Source organism: Cottoperca gobio, chromosome 19 (assembly GCF_900634415.1).
Source record: "Cottoperca gobio chromosome 19, fCotGob3.1, whole genome shotgun sequence".
Classification (NCBI taxonomy): domain Eukaryota; kingdom Metazoa; phylum Chordata; class Actinopteri; order Perciformes; family Bovichtidae; genus Cottoperca; species Cottoperca gobio.
The window spans coordinates 6,739,180-6,759,748 of record NC_041373.1 but is presented as its reverse complement, the minus strand read 5'-3'; the positions used below and the strand labels follow the sequence as shown (position 1 = coordinate 6,759,748).

The window sequence follows — 20,569 nt, the reverse complement described above, 5'->3', positions numbered from 1 at the left end:
CTGTTCAGAAAGCCCCCCCCTCCCCTTTAAAGCAGAAAAGTCCAAAGGTTTTAAGTATTTAGGTACATTTCTTTCTTTATTTTCAATTTGTTGAATTAAATTAAATCCCTTTTTGAATAAAGAAATGAAATGTAATGAATCTTTCCCTGATAACAATTGACTTGCCATCTGTTGTACATTTTAAATTCTAAATGAAGCCTCTTGTCAAATGTTCAGGAGACTGACACGACGCTGTTTTTTGTATACACTTTACATTTTCGAGAGAAAAAAAAAACTTCATTATCCTTTTTTATCAGTTTTGAAAAAAAGTGACCCAACTGAAAGGTATTACAATATTGGTAAAAACATTATCACATTATCAGTCAGGACATTTTAATAAATTACTGGTCAAGTTTTTACATTATTATATTATTACACGATCAGGTTAATTGTACTTTTTATGACACTTTCAGGATATTACAGAGCGCTACGAGCCTCAATATTATTAGATTAAAATTATTATTTTGCTGAGTGAGAGATACTCCTGATTAATAAGTTAAATAATTAGCATGAATCTGAGGTTTTTAAATATAATTCTTTTATAAAAGAGGTTTTCCAATCAATCAAACGTCAACTACATCAATGCCCACTAAGATGAATCACATTCTATCCCTCAGATATCACACGTCACTGAGGAACAAACATGAGAGAAGAAGACCGACAGCAAGGGAGGCAAACGATACAGCTGAGAGCCGATATGGAAGACTGACAGGTTTCTATATAAATATGTTTATATATCATCTTTCTGTTGCTGTACACAATGTGCCCATGACCTTGGTGTGCGTTTACTTTAACGTGAGCGCTTCAGAGTGTGTGTCAGGTGTGTAACAGTGTGTGCAGAAGCAGCTGACCTCAGAAGCCTCATATCAGGTTTTCTGGCATATGATGTGGGTTATGAGCCTGCTGTGTCTGAAACTCTGGGTCTGTGTGTGTGTGTGTGTACCTTGCAGCCCTCGCAGGTAATGCAGCGGTAGTGGTAGCCTGTGGCCTTGTCGCCACACACCACACATGGCTCATCCTTTTCGAGGTAACTGGGGATATACCCTGAGAAGGAGAAGTGCAGAGACAATGTTAGACAGAATAAAATTAAAGACTTTCTACACATCTATACCTGTCACTCTCACACTAAATCCATCCCACCTTCAAGTCACATTACTGCTAAGCTCCACTCTACCTAGCCAACATACCCCACCCTATACGCCCCTGCACATTATTTCCACTCATCACCACTGCAGCAGTCTGTGGAAAAACTTAACACTAGCCACCCACTGTTCCTTTACTGTACCATCAACATACTGCGCTCTGGAATCATGAGCTTCTCAAGATGCTGAATAACAACACTCTCTAGTCATTTTCAGATGTCCTATGCCATGTATTTATGGTCTTGGCCAAAATGAAACTTTCCACATAACATGCAATATGTGAAGTAAGTAAGAAAGTAAAAGTATATATATATAGTGAGCTATAAAGGAGCACTTGGGGGCAGAGGTGTTCCCGTCTTGTTTTGGTGACGCCTGAACATAATCTTGACATTGAGCAGTTGGAGTTCTCTCTCTGACCTGCAGGGCAACACAATCAGCACTTTTCTAACAAGGGATCCTGCAGAGCTTTCTGACCTGTAGAAGCCCAAATGTTTTTACAAGTTGGTCCCCAGTTTGTTTGTTTCCCTGCAGGTGCATGAGGACGTGGACAACATGATGCACATTACACTGATCGAAAGTTGGTCGTGGTGAGATGTCCAGATATGCAGCAAATAAGAAGACAAGGTTAAACACTGTTTTTTGTTTAGGAAGGTTCCTAACTCAGTGAAATGACCTGGAGCTGGTGGAGTTATCTAAATACTAAGGAAAGCTGCTTCAATGCTTCCCTTATTTACGGAAAGGTGGTTATGAATAGACATAGGACATACTTCTTTTGACCACCACAGATCCAAATGTAAATCGCAGCATCTTTAATATTTATTTATCGATTTATATATTTATCAGGACACAACTTCTTTTTGGTGATTAACAACTCAATGTTAACTTTTGTTTATAAGAAACTCTACAGGGTCCCTTTAAAGATCCATAACTTCTTCAACAAGAGAAGATTCAGGAACATTCACAGCCACATTCAGTAAATCCTACCACACCCACACAATGGCTCTGGTCCCGGACAGGACTACCGCTGCCTCACTCCCTTTACTGTCCCCTCTTTTAAAGCAAAATCTGGGATTCAAATGTAAACAGAGGAGAATCACAAGGTGATCGAAGTTTGTCTTTAAATGGCTTGCAAGTACAAATGCTGCACGTCAGGAGCTCTGACGTCCTTTCTAATAACTCTCTAATTGATTGAGATGTCTTTTAATAGACCGACTCCCACTGGACAACAATTAAGGTTAAAGTCTTTAATGTTAAGATATATATATGTTCCATAAACTTCACTACTGATCTCAATTTACAGTATTTGGATTGTCCTCTCTCTGCAGCCTTTCCTTTGCTTTAAACGCAGAATAGGACAGTTTGTTCTTTTTCCATTTAAAGACCAGTGAGACTGAGGGAGTGAGCACAGAGAGAGACACAGGAAGTAGCAGATATGATGTATAGCAAAAAAAGCTGGGAGGGGGGAGGAGATGGTACACTGCAAGTCACGGCTGAATACAGACACACAAACACACCCACAGCCACTGGCAAAGCTTTATACTCTGTACATACATGTGTGTGTGATGTTCTCACGACATATATGTGTGTGTGTGGATGCTGAGAGCTGTGACTGGCAGTGTCAGTTGGGAACTGCCTTTTGGCTTTGTTACAGATTTGAGAGGAGGAGGAGGAGGGGAGGGCAAGAAGAGGGTGATGGGAAAGAGAGCAGAAGGAGGAGGAGGAGGAGAAGGAGAGATAAGAGCGACTTCCGAAGGACCACAGGTGACATTTTGACCAAATGCATTTATATTTATCATTGAAAAGCTCTTGAGCTCTTTCCGCCGATCCAGGAAAAAATGCATTAAGACTAAAATACGAAGTTAAATAGAGAACAAAACAAAAGACTCAAGTGAAAAGTGCATTTTAAAATAAGAAAGTATTGAAAGTTAATTCTTGAGAGAGGGAAAAGGAAAACACTGAGGGCAAGACGAAAATCATACAAAACTAAAGGAGGCAGGAGGAGAAGTGGGGGGGAAGAGAAAGGAGAAGAGAAACAGGCTACAGGAAAGATAAGGAGGACATCAGAGAACGATCATATAGGAAAAATGTCAGCTCCAGTGTGTTGGCAGGGCATGCAGAAGCCGGATCCCCGAGCCAGTCTGCTGAGGACTGTGTTTGGAAGCCAAGCCCAAAATCAATACCCCTGCAGCTCTGGCAGCCCGCCCCTCGCATGACAGGCGCTGCAATACCTCCACCAACAGATCCCAGGATAAAGGGAAGGAGATTTTCCTAGTACGGCTCAGTCAAGATAAATATTTTGTCTTCACAAGTTTCCCCAACACAACATCTGCCATTTGATCAAAGCGTGTAAATCAGGGTGGCATGACTCAGGTCCCTGAAGGAGTCTCAGGATTGTTTCTCTGAGGTACTTACATGACAACAGCTCAGTGAGGTGATATTTGAGACTGTAAACATTGACGACGTCAGTGCACGGGAAACTGTACAGAAGCTGGATTTTAAACAACAGCTGTTCCAAAATGTGCTGCTACTACTGCTGCGTTTATCCTTCCTTTTCTGACTGGCATTCAAAAGTCAAATATTTCCCATCTAGTACTATACAAAGGTTTAGCTTACAGTCTAAACATACGGCTGAACATGGGGCTTCCACAGTTCAATCTATAGATCTATAATCCGGTGTGTTCTAATTGCTAAATCTTTCAGAACAACGAACCCAAAGTGATTCAATTTATAATCATATCAGACAGACCAACGTCTGGCATGCTCCACTAACAAAATAACTATTGATTGTTAAAGCTGCATTCATAGACTTGATGGTCACTAAGTGGTAGTAGAACAAGCTGAAAAAGCAGTATTGACATATTGAAAACTTGTTTTAGCTAACGTGTTAGCAAACAGTTGCCTGTTGACACACTTTCAGGAGGCACTGCGCAACATTAACATTCATTTGACGACACATTTCTGGCCACCTGACAAATCCAAGTCCAGTGTTTACTCTTCCATTAGCTCTGTTTTTGATCTTAACCAACTCCTGAGGGAAATATCTTGGTCTTTAGCTTCTGAATGCTCCACTATGTTTATCAGCTTGTTGCTACGTGTGTCTGCCTGCTGTTTGGTGCTGTGCAGGTAGCGTACAGTGGGTTTATCAGAGCAGTGAGTCTGAACCAAAGCAGTAACCTTGAGAGCTGTAAAACCAAAACAATGAGATGAAAGACGCTAAAATGCTCAGTTGAGCTGAAGGGAATTGCAGAGTTAAGGGGTAATTATCTGTGAGTTTGTCTCCACAAATAACCCCTTTCAAATGTGACATAATCATTTGATCCATTAAAAAAGAATGAATTTGGTGCTGGATTAATTCATTAATCATAATCAACACGCCACGGAGTACACGGCATTTTTTATTAACATTTAATACATCTCTGTGGTGATTTGAAATACTCTGCGTAGCCGTATTTGTTAAAAACCTGTTTCAAATCATAACAGAAGGAATTTTTACTTGAAGCAAATATATTACTAAATACGCCTCTTCACTAAATCAGTATTAAGAGCAGTGAGTGTGGTCGAAACATTGACCAATAGTAAAGCACATGTTAGATAAGTACTCTTTAGTGTCCTGGAGGTCTGGTTGAGGGTCGACTCTCCCACAGGAAAACGCTGACATCATTACAGTGCATTTAATTTGATCTTACACAACCAGGCAGACATATTGTCATAGTTCCCAGATGAAATAGACCGTGGCAGGTAGAATATGGTACAAGATTCCAGCAGTGACGCAGAAAGGCAGAAAACAAGCTTGCAGGGAGGGAAAACATGTGGAGAGCACTGGCCTTGGAAGATGTATTTTATAAATGCCAAATTAACCATCCTGTATTTTTTTTATGTTGGTGTTCCTCCCACCCTACCTCCGTCACTATCACTCTCTCTTACCGTCTTTACTCGCTTCTTTCAGCTCGGGGGATTTGGAGCTGTCACTCAGACAACGTGCTGCGTCCAACAAGAAAGCAGACAGAGCAGAAGGCTTTTGTTTATTGATGACAGATGCCAAGATGTTTTACTTTTTCCCTTTGGAGGTGACAAATCGAAAGCGTAATGTACATAAGGCAGCAATGAATCATGTATCACTAGCTTCTGTGCAGTTGCTCGACTGCATGCATTCACTGTGGTGAGACTGACAGCTACAATATCTCTTTTATCAAATGTATCAAATCTAGCTGAACACAATGCTGCGATAGTGAAAATGAATGGTTCCCTGCTGCATTTGGAGATATTTTATTCTCTACAAAATGAGAGGTGTGTTTCTAAAGAGACTTAAGATATTCAGACTTCATTCACACTTCAGGTATGAAAGTGGAGGTTTGTTTCCTAGCTGCCGCTTCAGAGATGCTTTAGAAAGTCTCTCTCTCTCCAGATCAAAACACCAGTTACTCACCAGTCATACTCTTCAACGAACATTGGCTGTTCTTTCTCTTCCTTTTCGGGCCATTGAGCCACCTGAGATTAGAAAAAGACAAAGAGAGATAAAATGCATTTAATTATACCACACCTTTATGTATATGTATATGTATATATATATATATACATATATATATACGTATATATATATATATATATACATATATATATATATACACACATACATATATATATACACACATACATATATATATACACACATACATATATATATACACACATACATATATATATACGTATATATATATATATATACACACACACATATATATATATATACGTATATATATATGTATATATATATATATATATATATACATATATATATATATACGTATATATATATGTATATATATATATATATATATATATATATACGTGTATATATATATATATATTATATATATATATATATATATATATATATATATATATATATATATATATATATATATATATACGTATATATATATGTATATATATATATATATATATATATATATATATATATATATATATATATAAATAAATATATATAAAAAACACATATCAATCTGAACTGGATCAGCCAGAAAAAGCAATCTGTGCAGTTTAGCCACATAAAAAAGAAAAGGTCACCTGCCCAGCAAAGAACACATAGGTAGACTGCATGGAGCAGCAATGCTTCCCTTGCAGGTGACACGTCATGTCTGTTGACAAGTCCATCAGCTCCACAATCCAGAGAACAACAAGGTTTATAAACACCAATCAGTTATAAATACAAAGGTCTGTTAATAGGTGCAATGTTCCAGGTAACACATCCAGGTAAAGATATACTAAAGACTTTTTCAATTACAAAAACTCCATCATCTTATCAACACTTTGCTCCACTTTCATGCCATAATTTGCCAAACCGCCTTTTACTAGCGCAGGGGACTGGAATAGATCCTGAAACTATTAGAATAGTTGTGTCACTTTCATTTCTAACAGAGGAGTAATGGAGCTCTCTAGATCAACAAGTTAAGGTTCACTCCACCAGTAGGACTACTCTATGTCAAATGAGCTATTTGTTCCCAAACTGAATCCGAGCAGCGGGGAAATGATTTTGGGGGGAAACGCAATTCAATCCCCAAAACATCTCTAATTATTACAGTACACATGGGAAGGCCACACAATAACAGATGAAACACAAATGCCACAACTTGATTACGCATCAAGCATACGCAAAAGCAGCATGTTTAACAAGCACGTGCACTCACAAACACACTTCCAACCGCACTGACGCTATGTGAAAGGCATGTATAGCACAGATGGGAACTGGCTGCTCCGAAGGGAATTATGAAAGCGCATAGATGGGAGAGGGAGAGAGTTAAGTAGAGGGGGGAAAAAAGAAATTCTCAATAGAGAGTATGTGGGAGAGTGAGAGTCAGTGAGTGCTTCTCGTCAGTGCTTGATGTGTTGAGAATCCCAAGAGTCCGGCTCTCTGCCCTCAGACACTCCTGGTAGCCTCCAGCTCTCCTCCCACATCAGGGTCCCTTAATCCCAGCTCCAGGAGAGGGAGCAGGACTCCATTAACAACATAAATAAAATGAAGTTCTATTCCTTTAAAATGCAAATACACAGACCTAAAGGATACATTTGCCCTGAGAAGGAGCTGTAGTACAGTGTGTTATTTATTATCTGGAGGAACTGTCCTTCACTTGTTATACTTATACTATAGGATGTGTAACCGTCCCTCACAGCCTGCGTATGGCGTCACGTCATTGTGCATTTGCGATTTCAAGGAATCAGACAGCGACAAACCGGTTCTCATTCCCACACCTATGCGAGGGACTTTTTAGGCCATCTGCCAATGTCTGCTATACCAGCCATAAAACGGAATAACATACAATGTTGTTAAAAAGGTGCAGCTCACTGCGTTGGCGTTTCTGGCATAAAAAAGCCGATCTCTTCCCGCCCCGTACTTCCACAGTGCTCTTAATTCTTTCTTTTAGGGTGATCTACTCTGGCAATGTGCGGCCACATATTTGCAGACTCTCTTTGCGGTTAGCATAAACTTCTCCTATGTGGTGCCTGTTTACATTGATAATCGAGCCGAGTAGCAAGTTAGATAAAGTAAGTGTAACTGCAGCAGCGGTCAGTCATGAATCACAATCTAAGAATTGCAATACTATTATACGGTCACACGTAGAGTTGATGCAAAGAATTATTTGGCCAATGAAGATGAGAGTTTATAGTGAAGCAGGCTTATATCAATGTATTTGATTTAAAAAAACAACAACTATATCTTTATTGAAAATGTCAATTAGCAGTGACAGGAATAATTCAGGTGCTACTGCCACACAATTCCTTGCCAATTTGTATAAAGGGAAAACAGATGCAACTCTGGGAAGCTATATTTGAATCAACTTTGGGACAACAAAAGAGGATGCAAAATCATTTTTAAAAAAGGTGTCAGTACTTCCTACAGTTCCTGATGCTGTCTGATTTACATAGTTCTCAGCTCTGAGTCGCTCTTTCATTTCAGCTGCATTTTGCAACTCACTTTCTGCAACTTCAGTATGAATACTGACATCTCTGATCATATTCTATTTGGACACTTTAGATTATATACTATGGAACTGGGATGCAGTGATGGAAGAACAACGTTAAAACATGTTTTTGTTTTAATGCAGAAAGTGACTCTGTATGTAATAGTGATCAAAAGGTCTTATAACAACATTGCACTGCTGCTAAATGACCAAGGTGTTTCTCACTTCTCTTATAAGCCAGCATGGTTTTTATATTTCACACCAGCAAACAATGTTTGCCTCTTTGAAACATAGCGATGTAATTGCCTGTTAAGTTGAGGAGTTGCTATAATCGAGCTAAAATGTCAACTCAAACTGCCCTTCACATCTAACCTGGACTTCAATTATAGCACTGACTTGTTTTCAGTTATGGTTCCCTTTGATCTTTTCGGAATACATCAGATAGCTTAACAGGGCATTAAATTAAGATCTTAAATAGCCTATTGAGTTAAAGTGGATTTATCAGCATCAGAATCTAGAGTAGGTTTTCACATACAAGGAAATTACTTTGGAGAATTGCTGCATAACATAGTCAGACAACAATGCAAATAAAAGCACGTATTGCAAAAAACAAGAAACACAAATATAGAATAGAAGAAAAAATACAATAACAATATGTCCAATAATCATAGATATAGAATAGGAGAAAAATACAATAAGAATCATTTCAGAAGTGGTATTTTAGTGCTGTGCAGACATATGCAAAATTGTGCGAGCTTATCCTGATTGCTGTAGCATCTTATTAAAAACTAATCTAAACTAAAGGATATAATGTTCCTGTCATGGTGGGATGTATGTGTGTGTGCGTGTGTGTGTGTGTGTGTGTGGGGGGGGGGGGGGTGTAGTTATGCAACTACAGCAAAGGTTGCAAAGTGCAAATTTCACAATGTCACAAGTTAGGAAAACTTAGAACTCTTTCAACATGACCGACGCCTCTCAAGCCTACGTAGTATAAGTTAAATGTCTAATAATAATAATGTCTAATATTAAAAGGATTAAAGCTGTCACAGCAGCAGAAAGAATGTAATCAAAGGTAAATACCTCTCGCTCTGCCAACTGGCTTCCATATCACTCCATACAGCTGCTGGAGGCGACAAGCATCAAACTGACAGCTGTGTGACAGTTCAGTCCTCTGATACGGCAGCATTTTTATAAAGATGGAAACATAGGCAAACGGGACAGCAAGATAGTCTTTATTCAGGTCTCTGTCACTGCTACGACAACAATGCCTTCTCTGCGTCTCTGTACTCCTTGCATCCCAACAACAGGTTCCTCATAACCTAAGATGTCACAACATGCAACATGCTACGCTTTGTTTTCCCTCAGCTGAGCAGCACACGGCTTTGTTTTCAAGCACGCATTTGACATATCCAGAGAGTTAGCAGAGCAATGATACAATAATGACAAATCCCAGTTCTCTGAACAAATTCAAGCTCTAACCCTCTATTAAGATCAATCCCAAAATAGCACCAATGAAAATACTCGCACTATGGCAGCTAAAAGAAGAGCTTAGCACTCTTGGCAGAGCCCCAGAAGTGCCTTCCACTGCTCTGGGAGCTCTCAGTAGAAAGAGTGGCAAGTGGCCCTAAGAAGCAAGCAGAAAGAAAACAAAAACATAACCGCAGACAAACAACAATGCGCACAAATACTCTTGAGTATGAAACACAATTAACTTCTTGTCTAACATGACGGTTTGAAGCACTCTAAACCAACAAACAGAAAGAAATTGTGATTATGGTGCTTATGCAAAAAAGCATGCAGCCTGCCAGAACTTGAAATTGTATCATACATCCGGTGAACCTGTGGCCACTTAGTGAAAATACAAGTACGCCTGTTCAGGGATAAAAACATCATGCATAATTCAATATTTTTAGATGGAATGTGATTTTTTGCAGGTTGGGGCAAGACGCTCTCTGAATCACAGGCATACCAGAGAGCGCTTTTCAAGCTCTTACAATGACGGGACATGGATTGCAACACACCACTGAGTGTACAAGGTCCCGGCACATACTGTGCCTCTCAGCAACCTGAGCCAACCCCACAGAGACGTGCACATACTGTACTTTCTCTCCGGGCTCTGCAGCACACACGTGGAACTGAAGTTGACGTGTAAGAATAAGAATATGATTCCTATGGCCCGGTGGCAGTGCAGAATATGCACACAAGTTGCACAACTAAGAGCGCAGTGTCCAAAAGAAATACAGAATACAGAACAGAAGAGTCAACAACACAAGCCAAAAAGATGTCACAAAAAAGACTTACAGTGCTGACCTGATGGCGCAGTGGGACTGTAAAATATGCATGGCAGAGGAGGTTCTGCAAGTTAAAGTTGCAGATGTAGATGACTAGCTGCTACACAGCCCTCATGCATGAATTTACGCTCTGTCTTTCTCTCCCTTACACCCTGATGTCTCTACCAGTTGTGCTATGTTTAGCCTACCAACCCACTCTAATACACTCTGCTTCTCCCTCCCTCTTCCTCTAATCTGTGGGACTTTCTTGCTCTGCCGCTAGTACCACCCAGTCTATCCTGATTGGAGGAAAGCCAGCTTCTCCACCTGTGACTTTGACAGTAACTGTGGAGTGCGTCTAACATGTAATAGCCGACCGGCTGGTAACTGAGCACGCTCTTGAGACGTTGCTATTTTAAGACAGTACAGGTTTCAAGGCAGCACATATGGGTAAAACAGCGATCAACACCGGTCACAGATAACTATAGCTCATTAAAGATAATTGCTCTTATGTCAGCACATTTAAAGGATAAGGTCGGCATTACTCTTTGTTGGTTTCTTCTCTTAGTCCTTCTCTAATTTTTCCTAACCTGTCTGTGGCACTCAGCCCCAAACTCATTGCTGAAGACCTTAATGCATAAATAAATAAAAAACAGCTCTTTATAGGTTAACTTTCTAAAAAAGTCTCAGTATTTTCCTCAAACAGCTGGACACTGTAGTTTTTACCAAACGCAACTCAAACAGAAGGAAATAGTGCATATGTTGGGGACTATTTTCAACTGTGGATTAACATTTACTGCTCAAGCGAGTATTTGGGGCAGCAGGACGTTGTACAGTATGTGGGATTAAGGCAAAATAAGATACAGTGTTCCTGCTAATGTAGGAACATGTAACACAGAGCAACAGTGTGGCTCACTCATGAGTCTTTAAAAGTCTTTGGCCAACAATGGAGCTAAGCTATAGCTACACAGAGAATACTAGGATCAGTTCTTCGCTGGTTTTGTTCTTTTCATGGGATTAGTTGGCAATAAGAAACAAATTAATTATCACCAGCATTACACTTTGAAAGATAAATGTACCTAAATTAAAAAAAAAAGAAACAACAAACCCTTTCCTCTAGTGGTGTCTAGCAATGCACATAGTTTTGGTTTGATGTATTATGGTTATGCCACCTCACCGCTTATACAAATGACATTTTCACCGCTGCGAGCGCCACAATTGAAGTTTCCATGGCGTGTATTGGGATGGTGCCACAGATATTTTCAAAACCGCGGCAAATAAAACCAAAACCATCTGCATGGCTCGATACAGCTAGAGGTGAGCGAGAAAATATGTTTGCTATTTGGGCGAACTGACACTTTAAGGGAAAAATGCAAAGAGTGAGAGGCACCTGCTGTGAAGCTGGGGCTCTTTAAACAGTCAGAACAATACAAAGATACTGAGATTAGTCCAGAGAATTATATCCATAGCAGCGTCTGAATGAGGGCCCCTGTTCTATGTTTTAAGTGCAATAGTAGCCTATTGTTCAGCATTCATACTACAGGCCTACAGCTGGGTCTGTCTTGTCCTATACATCCAGTGCTAATGGACACTTTGTTCCCTCATGTATCCCGCTACTGTCTAAATTACAGAGTACGCGAGCAGGGGATATAGCATGCCACTAAGTGAAAACAAGACAACTCCCTCTGTCCAAATACACAAGTTTACAGCAACCCACACATAACCAATAATAAACATGGAGCTAAATCCTACAGCTCGCTAGACCCGGTACAATGAAACTTAAAAAAAGACTATACCGCCCAAATGGCTACTTTTAGAATTTATGATGCATTTAGTTCAAATCAATGTGAATTGTATGTGTATTTTGCTGCTATTCTATACTTGTTTCTATATTTTAAAACCATCTACATACTGTTAAGGGAACATTTAATTAAAAACAAATCTCTATTACATTACATTACATGTCATTTAGCTCTTATCCCGAGCAACTTACAGTGAACTAACTACAGGGGCAGTCTCCCTGGAGCAGCTCGGGGGTTAAGCACCTTACTCAGGGGCACCATGGAGGCAGCCTGGTATGGAACTCACAACCATCTGGTGTAATTGGAAGCCGTACCACTAGACCACTACTACCTGTATAACTGAACAACCATTACATTATTTATGAAATCACTGTAGAAACATACGTTGTATATGTGCTGACTGACTCACACACACACACACACACACACACACACACACACACACACAATATCGGTACGTACAGTAAATCCCATTCTATTCAACCTTAATGGCATTTACTGAGTTTCAAAGCTCACCGAATATTTAAATCTCCAACGAACGAGGAACCAGAGACGTTATAAAATCAATAGCAAGAGTGCAAATAACAATAACAATGCCTTTAACCTGCGCATGACAGGACGCCCTCATGTCCAGGGGAAGGTAAAGCTGAATGGCGTTCTTCGTCAGACATACTGTAGCATGGCAGGGGAAAGACTCTGATCACAGAGACTCAGGGGCCGTGGCAGACAGTAAAGGCAGTGTGGAAGAACACACAGGGAGGGCTGACTGTTGTGTAACCGGAGGAAGAAAACAAAGTATATATAATGTTTAAATAAATGTTTTCTGTTTGTAGTAGATGGTTTTGTCCCTATTTCTCTCTACATGTGTGAGTGCATGTTTGGTACATTGATCTTCCTCCTTCCCCGCTCAGATACAGTAATCATTACCCATCTCATGCTACTTACAAGCGAAACAGGTTGTACGTGCGGTGAATACATATTTCTGATTCAAAGTGGGAACATTATGTACACATGTGTATGCAAACCTTTGGAACACAATACAACCAGCACCATCAGACACATAATCATGTGACCATTAACTTTATAAATGACTTTATACCTACAGAGCAGAAGAAAGGAGAGGGGAGAACTAAATAGACGGAATCAGAGTTTCGGGCTTCCGGTGGAATCGCAATGCATGCTGGGGTGGCAAGCCTAGAAAAGTGAGCACCAACTCTACAAGGGCCGCCATATTGGATTTCTTCTCTACGTGTTTACATTTTACTTAGCTTATTTTTCAAGCGTGCTTACATTGTATTTGTCTAGTTTTTAGTGTGTAATCATCGCTCTTCTAGTTATGGGATTTGGACACCGACATTGTGTGGTGAAAGGATGTTCAAACAGTGGGAGAAAGCTAAATAAATGAACAGAATCTCATTGTGAGCTTCACGATTGCAAAAATTGCGACTCCAAGCCCCCGTTCGAACTATTTCCATTTCCAACAGCACTAAAGAACAAAGATAGAAGGCTAGCATGGACCAAAGCTGTAAAGACACAGGATTACAATGGGAAGTCTTGGGAGCCCAAGAAATCTTTGCGGATTTGCAGTCACCATTTCATGCAAAGACAACCACCAAATGAATTCCCTGATCCTGAACTCGACCTGGGGAATGTAGTCTATCTACTTGATTTATATATTGACAAATGTACTTTCTATATATTGAGTTTTATAATAATTAACAAACACAAGTTAGGTATATATTTATAATAGCTTACCCTGCAACACAACTGCAATAAGCACTTATGATATCGCCAGTTGTCTTGACTGCGCAGATCCATGCTGAATGTGGCGTATGGGAAACTTTCATTGAATGAGAACATTTTGCTTTCAAAAAGCAATACTCTGCGAGAGGATTGAAAGATATTTGTTTCAACCAGCCAGAGTCAAACAGTCTAAATGCTTTGCCTTCTTTGTATTCGTTCAAAGTTCGTTTATGAAACTCGACATTGTTCCCTGGGTGGTCAGACATTAAAAATAATGTTATATCGCTGAGGTATATAGGGGGCCAAGAAGTCATGCTGTTGTTTTCATTGACCCAGCCATCCTGCAATGTCAAGGGATCAGGCACTGAAACGCCACTCGGCATAACCAAAAGCTTAGTCTTTTCTTTTTCTGTGATTGAAACTGCTATCAAAGTGCTAAACTTGACAGCACTCAAATGTGTTCATTAACATGTTTTAATGTACTGTTTAGCATGTTGAAAACAATCGAGCCAACGCCACGAACCGCCCACCGGCTGGAGCCAAAGTTCTCGCTGTTCAGCTAAACAGTAGAATATGTTTCTGAAGACATTTGAGGCGAGATATAGGCAATGCAGTGACTGAGTCTTGATTCGTATTCGATATGCACCGCACTTTGACATTTGGATTGGAGTTAACAAGCAGCGATTGACACGGCGTTAGAGGCTCCTGAGGAGATTTTTCCCCGCAGATTATCAGTTGTATGCACCGCTGTCAGGACACAGTGACAGATTCAGCAAATATGACAAAATGTTACCAACTGTAGTTTACACCACAAAGTACTAAACATAGAGTATTCGGTTTCCTTTTCTTGTATGATGTAATGTTTTAAATGGAAAGTGCTTTTAGGTTTGTATGATGCAATGTTTATTCTCTGTACCTCTGTCTGGTTTACAACATTTGATGCCATAATTATTTTTTGAATTTGTCTGCAGAGGGACTGATCTATCTAGTTCTATCTAACTCTGGTGTCCCTCTTGAATAAACAAATACAATAAATAAATAATTTTAAAAAATGTAATGGGGCTGTGATCTGGTCCCATTGAAGTTTGACTGGAGGCCGCGGTGGATACAAACAAGCGGCATCTTGAAGCACATCAACAAAAACGATTCCTGGATGCAGAAAAACCACACACACACACACACACACACACACACACACACACACACACACACACACACACACTATCACACAAACTATGGCGCAAGCCTTTGCGACTGTTAATGCAACACACTGCAAGCAGCCCCTTGCATCAGCTGTGGTGACATGTTAGAAGTGATGCAAGTTGCAACTACACATCCACGTTTGAACTAAATCCAGCATGACATACACTGTACAACAATTTATGCATCTTAATGAGCCATCGAGATGAGTGGCTTTATGAATAGGGCTGTGTATATCTTATTTTTCAAATATATTACAAAAGACTTGAACATAGAACAGTTGAGTGGAGGTTCTTGTCCAAATAGGGCGGTGTATTTGCAAGAACCTAGCAACATGATGAACATATCATGATGCAGGGATAGTTTTGGTCCAATCTGAGACTCTGTCTGCCACTAATCTTTGCATGTAAACTATTAATTAAAAATGTTTTTGAGAATCGAAAACAAAATATCACAATACTCAAGAGTACCAATATTTTCTTACACTCCTATTTATGACGCAAAATAGACAAAATAGCGTCAAACTCTCTGGTTTCAGCAGCTCTGAAACTGAAAGACAATATAAACATAATATTATTGTAATGTTTTGATTGTCGGACAGAGAATTATTTTACTCTTACGTAATAAAAACGATTGAGTACATATCAAACAATCTTCAATCCGTAGGTACAGGTGTTTTATTCCGTGTCTGCGTGCCGGTAACCATAGCATCACTTCAAAGAGCCGGAGCAGTTTCAAACAAAAGGGGGACAACATGCGGGAGTGGGGGGGGGGGGCAGAGATTTAATAAAATGTCAGGCCGAACACACCACTGCAGTCTGAAACCTCGAGAGCTTTATTCATTGTGCTTTTAATTAGCCATGAGGTGCAAAGCGCTGTGGCCGCCACTCGCTACAGGTGTCGGGACACAAGCAGAGATGCATCGAATACTTGCAGCCATACATATGAGATATAAAAAAGAAAGGCCGGTGTGCGCACTGCTACATCCATGACTGCACCAACTGTCCCCGGCCCCCAGTGGCAGAGCTGTTAATCTCCTGACAGGTGTTCATGTTAGCTGAGGAATCTATGCAGGCTCTGCCGGATTGACTTTCTTAACACAAGCTTGTAATACAGCACATGGAGACACGCTGGAGCTGAGCTGCATTCTAGACAGCCAGCTAGTATCTCCACATGGCACTAATAACGTACGTTCATAGTGTTACATACATTAAAGTTTAACTGTAAAATAATATTTATTCAAATGTTGCTTTTAGTTTTTGTTGTGTATACGTATGTATGTAAATAGCATGTATATGTATATATTATTATCATACTGGATATCATTAATATGCATACATGGCGTTTCTTTTTTTTATAATAAAATGTTGAAAACTAAACATATTGTTGGAAAAGAGAAAAGAGTTCGGAGAGAAAAAGGTTTGGCCTGTGTCTAATGTTGGCTCAGTGGTAAACACACCATGACGTAAACAGAAGTGCTTTGTCTTTTAACTAAATAAACAAGGCGATACACCTCTTAAAAACTTTTGTTTTTGACTGCATTTAAAGCACATGTTAAACGTTTTCATGATTTTATTAGCAACAAGGGATATTTGTGACAGCAATATAAATAAGCTTTTGGCAAATTGCGCCTTTCAGTGTTTACTTCCTGCACAACTTATCAGCATGATGAATAAAGCTTAAAGCACTGATTAAACAGAAGCTACCATGAACCTATTCCAGACAACACAGGTCATCTGAATTACAACTCTAGTTATTCCCAGAAAGTGAGATTAACTTTCTAATTTAAGGGATGTCCCCTAAAACTTTCACAGAACTTTGTAAATGAACTAAACACCCCTTGTAAAGCCGAAGCAGATTGACATTAACTAACAACGCTTTCCTTTACCCAGAAGCCTCTTCCACACAAAGGGCCCCTTCCTCTCGCAGCAGCACTATGAGAGAGGCTCCATTCCACTAATATTATGTTTTCATTTATGAGAAGGGGCTTAAACAGTGCTGTGTTTGTTTGTGTTCGGGCCGGCCTTACTGGTTCTGCTTCTCAAGAAATGAAGGAGCAGGGGGAGGAGCGTCGGGATCAGATGTAGCTTTAAGGCTCGTTCTCTGAAAAACAATTCAGACGAGAGGAAGAGACTGGCGGCGAGGAAAAAGAGGCTGCTTTGTTGTTTAGCTTGTCTGGAAAAAAACGGTCCAGAGACGTAAAACATAGAGCGCCATGAGAAAGATTGAGAAGATAAAAGACAGACTGAAAAATAAAGATTCCCTTTTGAATGTCCTCAGAAAACCTCCTTCATACGTAACACTGTTACACAATAACAGGAGCCCATGCCTGGGTCAGCTCAGGAGTCTGCTTACATCAGGAAAGACAAAGTAAATAAGTTGACTTTTTACTCAGACCAACATGAAATCCTTTTTAAAGAAGTGGAGAATTTGTTCTGGAAGCATCAGAATGTTTTATCGATAAAAACAGTAAGACATTCAAAAAGCTTAAATGTGCGACTCACTGTTTCTCTTCTCCCTCTGATGGGTTAGGGTCCTGCTCCTTGGGCACGTGTTCCATTCACCTTAATTCCATCCAGCAGCCAATCATGAGAGACTGAGGCAAGCCCCGCCCTCGAATGCACACTTGTCATTCGCTGGTTGGGAGGGGTCCGTCAGTGAAACATGACAGGGTCCCGTCCCTGCTTTGTTTTCTTCAGGAGGATGGGTAGGGGGTTCTCCAGAGGGAGTCGAAGGGAGGTTAGTACGGTTTGGCTCGGTGTGAAACCAAAAGATGTGGAAGATGTTGGAGGTCAATCGGCAGGCCCTGGGGGATGGAGGTGGATGTCAGTCTTAGGGATTCGGAGGGTGGAGTGAGATCCAATCTGGAAGAGAACAAAGGAGACGGTCAGATCACACAGAGATGAAACTGTTAGTTTATCGGCAGAAAATTTACATTTTTATGTTTTCTTTAAAATTCACTGTTTCTGACTTTTTTTAAATGTGAATATTTCTTGGTTTTCTTAGTACTTAGTTATTTAAATACCTCGACACACAACCTCTCAGCCTTTGCAAGTTTCACATGCTGGTTGTTCAATTACAATAAAATATTCCTGCTTTAACTAAATATTATTATACTTATAACTTTATTCTCTAAAGGTTAGGCTCAGATCTTGCTTTCATCTTAAAAGGTACAACGACGGATTCTCACAATGACTGTATGAAGCGATGCGTCAGTGAGAGGGAGAGCTCCGTCTAGAACTGGTCAGTACCAGACATTTTAAAAACACCACCAACTGGCACCTTCACATTTAAGGCGTGACATGAATGGATACAGACAACTGGGTCAGAAAGAGAACACATTTCTTTGTGCACCTGGCAGCAGACTGATTTCTAGGAGTCACACACCAAGTTAAAGTGGATACGGTGGCCTGGAGGTCAAAGGGGGAACTATCACCTTTGAATGCTACAAATTCAACTGCAACATCTTTATTTACAGCTGGATAGCTCCTGGATAACGTCTTATGGAATGTAACCTCTTGCGCAGGGTTAAGTAGCTTTAGGATGTGCAGCTGAGTTTGTGTCAAAGTGAGTGTGTGTGTGTGTGTGTGTGTGTGTGTGTAAATACTCAGAGGGTCTTGATCCCTTTGCCCCTGCCGCCCTCCTCTGTTGTCAAAGGAAGGCTTTATTCTTTCGTCCGCTAATCCCTGGTTCAATGCATTCCTAATCCGGACCATTGGGATACAGGGGCATGAGAATGTCCTTAGACATGAATAATATTATAATTGCTTTTACTGCTAATAGAGAGATTACAGGTCATATTCAAAACAACCTTTGTCTGCAGGTAAAGAAGTTGTTTTGGAGTCATAGACCGATTCACAGCACGAAACCTTCTGTGATACTGATGGCATCTCAGAAAAAGAAATATTATTAAATGAAATAACAAAAATACAATTTAAGAATTGTAAACATAAAAAAAGCATGCTATTTTATCAATATAAGTAATTTATCAAAAAAACATTAGCTATTTAAATGGGAGGAATTCTATAAATTGAATATCTTCTAAACTGTTGGTCAGACCAAACAAGTCATTTCAAGAGTTCCTCTTGAGTTATTGTTTTTGTTTTGTTGTTGATATAACTATTTTCTGGTAAAATAATGAACAGATTAACTAATAATTAAAACAATTGTAGTTGCAGCCCAATAAATAAAATCTGCTTTGTTGATTGACACGGCGCGGTGGTCCTTTTGATTCATAAAAAACCCTGCGCATGTATTTGAAAAGGTAATTGAAAGGCATAATGATTCATTAGCTGATAGCAGCATTGACTTTAATGCACTGACTAAACACGCTCTTAATCTGTTGAATAAATGGTGCCACATCCTGTGTCATTGCTGAATCTACAAGTGAAGAGAAAAATAAGCCGATTTAAAGTGGACTCCGGGGTGAGCCTTGTGAAGTGCAGCAACCTTCACAGTGTTAATAGACCTATAAATGCCAGAACATATTTATTTACGACTCATCGAAAAGGTCAAGATAAGAAACGCAGCTCTGCCAGACATAGGGACACCAAGGATGTGGGTGAAATTGTATGACGTGAAATGAGGGGGATGTGGAGGGTGAACTCTCTAAAACCATGTTTTCCATGTTGTCATGAGATCTGAATTATATTAGAGAAGATGCTGCACGTTGAAACATTAACATCAGCTGATTGCCATCTCAAACATAAACCAGACACCTCTGCAACAACAATATGCCCCTTTATTATGCTTCTATTGGGAAGAACCTCAGTCATTGTAAAAACCAACACTATTTCCCAAGCACACACATAAATATGGTGCAAACACAAACGAATCAGCGACACTTCGTTCATTGTTGTGAAAAAAGGTCAAGCTGTCACTCTGACCCCAGCAGGACTATCTGTGGTGTGATGGTAAATAGGACAGTAATGACATAAACCCCAGAGAATTTCCACTAATGGAGTGTGCTTCAAGTGGCCCTGGCCTCAGTGTTGTTGTTTGTAGCACAAGCAAGTAGTTGTTTATCACACTGGGACAGAGAGGACTGGCAATGAAGAGGGCTCATTGTTTGGTGAGCAACTGAAATTCATTTGTCAACATTAGCAAGAAAAACATCTTTTATGGCCCGAGGGTTCATCTCTGAGGCAGGATGTGCAGCCACAGCAGGCTCAGGTGGGCCTCCTTTTATACATTAAGGTTGAGCTGAAACTTCTCTTCCTAACTCTTTTGTGGATAAACTCTAACAATACTGCAGCTATTGTGCACGTTATATTTTCTTTTTTTAGATTTGTTTGTGGACATATTTATGGATACATTATGGACATTATGGAGCCTGTGGTTGGGTGTTTCCCATTGGTCCAGTTTACTGAGCTCTGAGAGTCGTGCTGAACTCC

The 20,569-nt window shown here is 39.9% G+C and overlaps 1 protein-coding gene across 1 annotated transcript in view; it reads right to left on the bottom strand.

Annotated features, from left to right (window-relative positions):
* Positions 1-20,569, bottom strand: part of LOC115025079 (thyroid hormone receptor alpha-like) — a 139,333-nt gene that overhangs the window by 21,304 nt on the left and 97,460 nt on the right. Inside the window, 4 exon segments of the mRNA XM_029457130.1 lie at positions 983-1,083; positions 5,106-5,162; positions 5,608-5,669; positions 17,681-18,040. Coding sequence (XP_029312990.1) covers positions 983-1,083; positions 5,106-5,162; positions 5,608-5,669; positions 17,681-17,736 — 276 coding nt within the window. The 5' untranslated portion in view covers positions 17,737-18,040.